Source organism: Anguilla rostrata, chromosome 2 (genome assembly GCF_018555375.3).
Source record: "Anguilla rostrata isolate EN2019 chromosome 2, ASM1855537v3, whole genome shotgun sequence".
Taxonomy (NCBI): domain Eukaryota; kingdom Metazoa; phylum Chordata; class Actinopteri; order Anguilliformes; family Anguillidae; genus Anguilla; species Anguilla rostrata.
The window spans coordinates 21,084,663-21,095,155 of record NC_057934.1 but is presented as its reverse complement, the minus strand read 5'-3'; the positions used below and the strand labels follow the sequence as shown (position 1 = coordinate 21,095,155).

At 40.9% G+C, this 10,493-nt stretch overlaps 1 protein-coding gene across 1 annotated transcript; it reads right to left on the bottom strand.

Moving 5' to 3' along the window:
• Nucleotides 1–3,735: 3,735 nt before the first annotated feature.
• Nucleotides 3,736–10,125, bottom strand: LOC135247565 (zinc-binding protein A33-like). Its single transcript, XM_064321150.1, has 6 exons — nucleotides 9,414–10,125; nucleotides 8,630–8,725; nucleotides 8,241–8,471; nucleotides 6,009–6,031; nucleotides 5,540–5,658; nucleotides 3,736–4,952 (listed from the first exon to the last, which is right to left on the bottom strand). The coding sequence occupies exons 1-6, from the start codon at nucleotides 9,819–9,821 to the stop codon at nucleotides 4,402–4,404; spliced, it is 1,428 nt and encodes a 475-aa protein (XP_064177220.1). The 5' UTR covers nucleotides 9,822–10,125; the 3' UTR covers nucleotides 3,736–4,401.
• Nucleotides 10,126–10,493: the final 368 nt, after the last annotated feature.

Here is a 10,493-nt window from a genome sequence, read left to right as displayed (position 1 = left end):
GACTTGTATCACATAATTAATTTTGCATGGGAATGTTTGCCAGAGCCCACACAAATGTGTACACATACATGCATACAAACAAAGGCACACACTTAAATACAGCAGCCCACAGGAGGCACAAAAGGGGAGTCGCAGGAAGACCCCGTTAACTAATAGAATGCACAGTGGTGTCTGAGTGTGTGTGCGTGTGTGTGTGTGTGTGTGTGTGTGTGTATTTACTGCGCATGCAAATATGCATGTTCATGAGCATGCTTGTGTATGTGTGCATGTACGGCATAGTTTTCATGCATGCATCTGTGTGTGGTCACATGCTTGTGCATACTTACATGTGTGTATGTGTCTGTATGTGTACCCATGTGAGTGTACATGTGTATCTGGGCATTCAGTTTACATATATTTGTGTGTGTGTGTGTGTGTGTGTGTGTGTGTGCGCTCGTGAAGAGTCTGGATGTTTTAAAAATGCAGACAAAGGCAGACTGAAATAATTGCACTGATTCAATTTGAAAAAAAAAAAAATTACCACAGATATCAAAAGGTGTTATTTTTGAAAAAAGTCTTTTTTATGGTCACTGGAAAAAGTACATTCATAAAATGGGCTATACAATGACTGAAACCTTATTTATGCTTGTATTATCTTTAATATTTAATATTAGGACCACCTTGAAAACAAGATGGTACATCTCAAAGGGTTATTCCTAATAAAGAATTTCCATGAGAAACTTCATGAGTGTGGATGTTTTAAAAATGCAGATAAATGCAGACTGAAATAATTGCAGTTATTCTACTTTTTTTTTTTAATTAACCACAGATATCAAAAGTGTTGTTTTTGAAAATCTTTTTTATGGTCACTGGAATGAATGACGTGTTAAGCAAATGAATTAACAACAAATGGCTGGCGCTGCAGTTATGAAAGAAAACTCATTATGCAAATGTGGTAGACTGGCGCCATCTGGTGGATAAAATGCAGTGGTCATCTTTCACTCTCCTCCAGGAAAGTGTAGCTGTTGTAGGTGGTACTGAAATCACAGGGTCCTGTTATTTACTTTTTGAGGGTAATTCAACAATGCACTGGCTTGCGTTATTTTATTTTCTATGGTTGTGGACATAGTAGGTCTGCAACCAAGAAATTTGTACAATAAGAAACATTTATTCCAAATAAAAATCAGCTGCATATCAATGGAGATGCATTTCTTTAAAAGTCCAGAGTCTGTATGAACAGACTGGAACGCAGCTATTTTAGTGCTGGTGGACTGTACACACTATAGGGACAGCAGGGTTGTTAGATTTTACTGAACAGCCTACTAAACTTTGCAGAGTCCACACAAGCCAGTTCCACTAAAGGTAGCAGTAGGTCTAAGCTGCATGCTATCAGCCTGGAGTCAGTAATTGCATAATTACAGTCCCAATGGTTACTCTGTTTGGTAGTATGGACATTGATCAGGAAGCAGATGAGGTATAGACCAACCACAGGTTAAAGCTGTAAGTTTCATTATCACTTTTCAGTCTCCCACTGTGCCACTAGATGCCGCTATTTAACAGCCGTTAAATACCATTTAATATACCATTTACCAAATACCATTGTTTCTTTTTACTTTTTTACAGTGTGGCGCTTCCTTGGAAAACGCAATGTATATGGGAATCAGTTGCCAGACTTTACATTTTGAAAGGATTAAACCATGATTAAATATATTAGCTCATTCAGACGAATTGCCTATTTTCATAAATGCTGCCGTTTATCAAGACAATCTATCATTTATCATTTAACAGTTCGAAAAAATCCTACATTTGCGATTACAGTGAGCAACAAATCCAGTATCAACCTGGGTCACTCGGGTCATGGGAGTTTGTGCCAACCGCTACACTATTTGTGTGCTGAGAGGAAGGGGGAGGATATACTGTGTGTGGGGTCTAATGGAAGCCACAGTTATAGGCACTATGAAAAAAAAAAACTTTTTTAGGAACTGATTACAATAGCAGTTTTAAGTTTCCTCAACTTTCAAGGTTCACGGTTCTGTGGATTACAATTTATAAATCTTTTTAGAATTTGTAATCCACAAAGTTTTTATGATGGCACAGCGACCAAAAATATTATGCATTTACTCATATTGTGTTATTCGGCTGACAGAATATTTCCAGTTTTGTTAACTATATTTTATTACTCCATTCAAATACAAAAACAAATGACCAAGTTTATAAAACTAATAATTTTACACTGTGTCAATGTAAAAGATAAAGGTGTTAGTAGGGTAAAAAAATAAACAAGGCATGGCTAAATTCCTTCCATCCCTCTTTCCCATATACTGCTGACTCCCAGTTGGGGTTGTTTGGGCCTGGAACCCATCTCCACATGCGTAGGATTGGCAGACATGCAGCCGTGATTTGAACACAGTAACTTCTTGCTGTGAGGCAACACATTGGTACCCTGCAACAAAACTGTAATCCTGAAATAGTATTCTTGAAATAGTACTTTCATTATTAGTTTTGTAACATCATTAAAAAATTCCATTATATAAAAAAATGAAAGCAATGACTGTTGACTGGCCTCTTTGTCAGTACTAAAACATACAGGGATAGACAAAATAAGTGAAACATTGGTTTCCCATAAAATATAAAACAACTGAACAAATTTCTGGGCAAAACTGCAAACACATTTTTCAACCGATTATTTTGTGACTGTTATACATTTGTTTCCTTTTAGATTACGCAGTGTCAAAAAATTTAAAACACTCAAAATTTCAAGGCACTCAAGCTTAACTATTTTACATTTTTTGATTGTTATGCAAACTAACATGAAAACAATATGAGTTGTTTTATTAACAAAACTTTAATTTGATTATTAGAAAACTGTAAAGAAATGAATTAAGCTTTTATAATAAAATGTAGTTTTTCTTAACAAATAAATGTTCACTGGCACAACTTCACAACAAAATTAAAAAATCTAAATTATGCTCAAGATTAAAAAAATAGTGAAACTATTTTTACAGTATGGCTTGCCCTGCTGATGAATATGTCAATTAATCATAATTGACCATTGATTAATATCATTATCAAATATTCTGGAGTGGGGTTATGACCATCATGAGGGACGTTGGAGATATGAGGTTTTAGAGGGTTAATTAACAAGGTTGTGTTGTATTTTTACTAATATTGATTTGTAAAACTACATTCATTTTATTCATGTTTCAGTGAACCACAACAGTAGAATAATGGACAATTCTGAAATTATTGGGAGAAATATGGGGTTGTGTTTGAATACATATTTTTATTGGTATTGCCTTGTACAAAAAATCATTGTGTAAAATCAGTTAAACTGTGTAAATCATTTATGTAAGTATGGTTGGCTATTCTAAAACAGTATCTGTCATGTAATAATTGTCAGTCAATGAAAGGGAATGAGAGACCAATGGCAGGTGTGCAGGTGAGGCTACTGAAGGCTCAGATGTAAATCCTACAGCATGGAGCTGACAGGCTGAACTGATTATTCACTACATCTGCAAACTAAAACCAGGAAAGAGCACAGGAGACTGATGCAATCAATCTGACTAGAGCTCATGATCGCACTTTCAAGCTTGTACACTGCCTATACACCCAGGAATGAAATCAATCAGATATTTGATTTACCAGAAGAGTGCATCTGCATTTTTTTTTAAATTTTTTTAATTTTATTTTTCATGTGTTTATGTACCAGGACTGATTGTACACCAATTGTTTTTTTCAATTACAATGGAAAACGAATAAAAACTGATAAAAAGCACATTTGATTTATGTATAAACATTACATGAAATGTTTTGTCTTGTGATTCAGATCAAAGCAAAACCCAAAACATACTAAATTAATTCATCATAATTATTAAATGAATTTCCTCTACAGTACTCTTTACGTATGAAGTAATATTTGCAGTTCAAAAGTTTAGATCAATACCAATTTATATTAACAAGCAAAAAGAGTATCCTCTACAGCATGAAAGAACAAGGTAAAAGCAACGCAGGTAAGTTACAATACAGTGTTGTTCAAGCACCAGCTTTGTACCCCTTTTCCAGAACAAAATCTAGAAATGAGGTTGCAGGAAATCAAACGGTAACTGTTACCTCTGTATGCATGTCTGCTCTCTTCTGACTGACTATTAAAACACCCCCCTTTGCACTTTCTCTGGTCTGTCCCAAATCATTATTCATGCATACTGAGGCTGATTACATTAACCAAATGATCACTTATTTGAGTGTATATCTGCCTCCCATTTGGTTTTGGTAGGCCATCAACCAGCTCCCTTTGGTCAATTCACATCTCCAGCAAGTCAACTCCAGTGTACCCAAGTCAGCAACCAGGTAAGGTATGCTGAAGCAGATTAGAAACAAACATTCCTTAAAAGTACACCATCTATTTTTTTAAAACAAATACTGTCACTGGTTTGACGTCACTTTTACAGAAACTGTCAGTGGGCATATTTGCAGGGGTCTGTCATTCTTATCTCCTTTCAAATATGGAGAGAAGAATGGGAACACTCTCTCAGTAAATGTGTTTTTAAAAGTGTAAATGAGTGACATGTCACTGGAGTCGAAGAAGGACACCTCCCCCCAGTCATAGTCCAGCTGCACTCTGATGCTCTGGGGCTTCCTCTTCAGTGTGAGGTCAGCAGCTCCACCTGCACGGTAATCATCACCATCCCTCAGCGCTAAGACCCAGAATCCTCCCTTTGGGGTGTATGTTATACTTCCCTTCCTACTGATGGACTCTTTCACCACTCCTATATCCCACTCAGGTTTATTCCCAACCTTCACCTCCCAGCTGTGTTTCCCTGAGGTAAACCCCTCAGATCCCAGCACATGCACACTGGGTTTAAACCTCTCTGGGTTGTCAGGACATTTCTGCTCTGTACCTGTGTGTCTCACAGTGGTCAGATCAGAGAGAGAGACATTGGTATGTACAGTATTGGGGTCCAGCACCACAGGAGCTGAAATATCAAGAAGAAAGATATTTAAAAGGCTGTGAGAAGAGGCACATTTCAAACACTTTATTCAGATTATGTCACATACACGAGAGTGTATATCATTGTTATGGATTCGAATACACAGTAGTTAAAGTGATTTACGCTTTAAATACTATACCTGTTTGCATCATGAAAATGAATAAATGAACACATATCATAGCAAATTCAATGCACACAATTCACACAGCTGATAGTTCCTAATATGAATTAGGCCTTATAGGGAAGGGCTTGAAGGGAGAGCCGAGGGAGGGGTGGGAGGGGATGGCATGTTTTTTAAATATTTTTTAATTTTTTCTACAAACTTATACAGTTTTAATTTGGTTTTAAACCGTGCAATAATTCACTAATGTTAACTAATGCTTGCTTGTTTTCTGATATTAAATTGAGAGCAGTACAACGCAGCACCAGGATCTTCCTAAACTTGAAGGGAACTGACACTGGGTGACTCTGTACTGTTTATCTTTCACACCATACAGCTCGGTTTTTGAGTCTGATGTCTTCATTAAATGTTCACAAATAATGTGATTTCAACTTTTGCCCCAGATACTCACTGTACTGCACCATCTCCAGCATCTTCTCCCAGACTCTGAACTTCAGGTTGCCCAGGTGTTTGGCCACATCTATCAGTGCCCCTGAGAGCAGCTCTGGATCCTGCAGTGTGCACTGGGCTCTGTAATGACAAGCAGGAGTCACTCAAGATTTAAATGGTAAATGGACTGCATTTATATATAGCGCCTTTTTCCAAAGCGCTTTACAATTGATGCCTCTCATTCACCCATTCACACACACTCACACGCCAACGGTGAAAGGCTGCCATGAAAGGTACCAATCAGCTCGTTGGGAGCAATTGGGGGTTAGGTGCCTTGCTCAGGGACATGTCGACACACCCAGGGCAGGGGATCAAACTGGCAACCCTCCGACTGCCAGACAACCGCTCTTACCTCCTGAGCTATGTTGCCCCAGATTTAGGGTTTGAAGAGACTTAAACAGACACTAGAAAATAGGTCAGAGTCTACATACCTTTCCTTGATGTTCTTGTAGCTCTGAAAAACACATAACAGCACAATTGTGATAAGATGTATACATGTATAAACGTACTCAGTAGAGAACATCATGAGAGACAAGTTATAATAAGTGAAAAACAAGAGTGTGGTAAACACGCCTGCCACAGGCCACCAAAGTGGCTTTCCTTGGGGCCCTCCAGCACAGAGACACAGGGAGATGATGTTCCAACAGTCCAGATTTATTTTCACGAGGGTTTGGCAAGATGGTAACAGCCAAAGTGAGCACATGTAACCCAGTCATGACCGAAGCTCCCTGGTGTGGGTGGGGATGGCAGATTTAACCTGTGCGCAGTGATTACCTCACTACGCACAGGTGCAGCCACTCCTGTTCCTGGGTCCAATTAGCCTGGCCAATTATCTAATTCTTAACCAATTATCCAATTGGCCAGGTCTAATTAGCTTGACCCAGGGCAGGTGTGGCTGCTTAAACCAGCCATCCCCACACCACATACCCCCAACGCCAAACTGAGGCCAGGGAGAATCACTGGCCGAAGCCTACCCCCCCCACTCCCAACAAAGCAAAAGACAAATAAAAATAAAAACTCTAAACACGCTAAAAAAAAAAAAAGTCAGGGTGGGTGGCCCCGGAGCAGTCCAGTACATGCTGTGACCCTCCCCCGGACGACAAGGCAGCCCTTCTTCCTCCTCCCTCCCGGAGCACGGGAAGTCCTGGGCTGCTCTGCTGGCTGGTGGGGGCGTCACCGGCTTGGGCTGTTCCAGGGGCTGTGGTGTGGTGGGGTGGCTGGGCTGGTGGGCTGGTGGGCTGGCCTTCTTGTGGCGCTGGGGACCAGGAACCCTCGTGGCTGTGGTGGCCGCCAGTCGGCTCTGCTGGTGGGCGGCTGCAGGCTTATCCCCTCATGGGCTCCGGGCAAACCAACCAGGCCAAACAAAGAACTAAAAACAACCAAATGGACAAGAAAGGAAGCAAAACGGCGCGGCCACCGCTCGTGCGCCGCCCGTAGCTGACCCGCCTTCCCGGCCAAGTCCAGCTCACGGCGCGACCACCTCTCGTGCACCGCCCGTCGCTGACCTGCCTTCTCGGCCAGGTGCAGCTCCTCAGCGTCCCAGCTGAGGATCGCTTCCTTCCCCTCCCTGGTCATCTTCCGCTCCCTGTTTTTGGCCCGGAGGATCCACCCGAAGCCCTGTCGGGAACACCTCAGCCGCCCCTCCTCCAGTGTGCTTCCTGGCTGGCCCTCCTGTGCCTCTTTCCTGTGCCGGAGAAGCCCCACGTTGGGCGCCACTGTGGCAAACACGCCTGCCACAGGCCACCAAAGTGGCTTTCCTTGGGGCCCTCCAGCACAGAGACACAGGGAGATGATGTTCCAACAGTCCAGATTTATTTTCACGAGGGTTTGGCAAGATGGTAACAGCCAAAGTGAGCAGATGTAACCCAGTCATGACCGAAGCTCCCTGGTGTGGGTGGGGATGGCAGATTTAACCTGTGTGCACCGATTACCTCACTACGCACAGGTGCAGCCACTCCTGTTCCTGGGTCCAATTAGCCTGGCCAATTATCTAATTCTTAACCAATTATCCAATTGGCCAGGTCTAATTAGCTTGACCCAGGGCAGGTGTGGCTGCTTAAACCAGCCATCCCCACACCACAAAGAGCAATGCAAATAAAAGTGATGTAATTTTAACAGTAAGCACATATGAATGAAGGTACTGTAATGTACAGGTAACTGTCAAAATAAAGGAAACGCTTGAATAAATGAAGGATGCAAAGAATATTGAAAGCAGGAGCTTCCACACAGGTGTGACTCCTGAGATAATTAAGCAATGAACATCCCAGCATTCTCACTGTTGTGTATAAATATGCTGGGCAGGTTTTGTTGACCATTAATTTTGCTACCATGTGGCTGGAAGATTGCTCATCAACTCTGAATCAAATGACTGCAAATCTAGAGAGTGAACAGGCAGTTTCATCCGTCTTGCAGCAGGAATGCAGGGAAATGAGGCCTTCTGTACTTTCTGGTGACATCAGTTTTTCACAAAATTCAAAAATATATAAACAAAATATGTGATGACATTTTAAAATGAGCTGATGAATCTCTATGAACACCTGCACCCTGAGTTTGACACTGTCACAGTAGGCTACTGCTGCATTGGTGCAGAATAAGGGAACACAGCCAAATATTGTGAAAAACCACAAACCAGCATACTGAATTACAGAAAATCCAGCTCTTACCTGTAAAAAGGAGGTGTCTTCAGTGTCCATGGCCTTCTCTATAGCTGTGATTTTGTCTGTAAGAATGGAGATGTGTCCTGTGATGTTTTCTATCTTCTCCTTCATTATCCGACTCTTCTGCTCCTCTTCCTCCCTCAGAGCAGCTAGTCTGGCCTCCTCTTCCTCTCGCAGGAACTGGTGGAGCTTCTCAAACTCTGCCTTTATCTGCCTCTCTGTGTGCTGGGCCTGACTCTGCAATTCAAACACACTATTTGAATAGTGTAACTATTTTTCATTATTTAAGCGTGGCAGCCAGTGTGTTCGTTATGCCTGTCAAAAAGAACATAGACCAAAAACAATTATTTTCTATTTTTGTGTACCTAAACAGTATTTGTAATTTCTTTCCTTACCTTGATGTGTTCTGCTGTTTCCTTACATTCTTGTTCCACGTCAGTAAACCTCTTCAGTTTTTCTTTAATAAGATTAAGTGCAGGGTTGAGTTCCTCCTGGAGTTAAATGAATCAGTTATCACTTACAGAAAGACACAAATGGCACAGTAATACCCCTGCTGCAATACAAGTGAAAGTCAGTACAGCTTATTAAGAACACTGGAAAAGTAGTCAGGAAAATAGCCCTGCTACAAATTAAGTAAAGATTAGTGAAACACACTTATAACACAGCATAAAATGTTATGTGATGCATTTAAAAAAAAAATTAAACCAGTCAAATTGTACAGCATATAGGATTAAAAAATAACTTTTGTTGGGTTGTAATTTCATATTTTATAGTAGACTGTAAGAAATGTTAAAGCACTTATAAAATTGATTTGACTTGTTGGTACAAGAATTTTTTGCGCCTATGTATAGCTCTAGTCTCCACCAGTCATTGTGGATTTCTTTACTTCCTGGTTGTTGCTCAGTTCTCTCCCCAAGCAAATAACGGAGTATTTCAAAGCAGTTTTAACGGCTGTAAGCACACTTTCAGATGCAGTGCTGCCTCTTCCTGCTTTTGCCTGATCAGCAGGTTTGTTCCTGTTGCGGCCTTTGCGAGTGGAAGTGGAGGCCAGACTGACTGTATTTACAAGACCTCATGCCACAGCTGTCCGTCAGATCTGAATGTTTTACACAGAGACATTTTACACATATTTGACTGTGTCTTGAAAATATGAAATACATTATATTCAAAATAGAATACCTTCAGCTCCAGTACGGCTTCTTCCACTGGACAGACCGGATGGTTTCTGTGTTTTTTTGATGTTTGACAGACGAGACAGAGAGGCTCTTTGTCATGTTCGCAGAATAATAGAAGTTTCTCGCCATGAAGACTACAGCGAGCATCACTCTTGTCGGTAGTTTCTCTCTCAGTCTTCTGCTTTAAGTAGGACTCCACAATGCTTCTTAAGGCCAGGTTTATAGGAGGATCCTCCATAGAGGCCTTTCTCCTGCAGATGGGACACTCTCGAGAGCTCTTCTCTTCCCAGTACTGCTTCAGACACACTCCACAGAAGCTGTGGCTGCATTTCAGGACAACAGGCTCTTTAAAAATATCACAACATACAGAGCAACAGAGCTCGTCCTCAGGAATCAAAGCTTTAGCCTCCATTTTACAGACTCCGTCCTCTCAGTCTGATATTTTCACTTTCACTTTTGCTGAAACTACAACAGAACACACCCCATGTGGTTCAAAACTGGAACAAACTGGCTGATCAAGCTTGTTGTCTTCAGTCTTCTTGAACTCTCTCACATACAGAGATGATAATGTGCCTGAACCGGCTGCTCTGGGGGATTTACAGCCAGTAGTGTCCCCCTGGATTAAATAAAAATGCCCAGGCAAATTTAATTTATACAGCACATTCATTCAGGAACATTTATTTTGCTTGTTTCAAGACATTGAAACAAGAATGCATAATCTGCACTCCTCTAAGAGTCCTTACTGGACAAACAGACAGCACATTCCCAATAAAAGCATGTAGAGGCTAAAGGAGACATTCAAATGAAAAGGAAATAAATTAGATAATTGTACATTTTCAAAATATGTTTGCAATAATTATCATTAAATGGATACAGACTATTTGAAACCCCAACATTATAAAAAGCAATAGATAAATATTAATAATTTAGTGCAAGATGATGGACAACAGGACTGTTCTGAGCTTCTATAGCAAGCAAGATTTGAGGCAGGTCTCAGGCCATCTGGGAGTTTATTCCAGCAGCGTGGGGCATGACGACTAAAACCAGCTTCCTTGGTTTCTTTTTTTTAGCTTGGGGACAATAA

Coding starts and splice junctions, on each gene's coding strand:
- LOC135247565 (XM_064321150.1), bottom strand. CDS start 9,821: ATGGAGGCTAAAGCTTTGATTCCTGAGGACGAGCTCTGTTGCTCTGTA. Junction 8,726..9,413: donor AAGCCGTACTGGAGCTGAAG/GTATTCTATTTT, acceptor ATTTAACTCCAG/GAGGAACTCAACCCTGCACT. Junction 5,659..6,008: donor TACAAGAACATCAAGGAAAG/GTATGTAGACTC, acceptor TTGTCATTACAG/AGCCCAGTGCACACTGCAGG.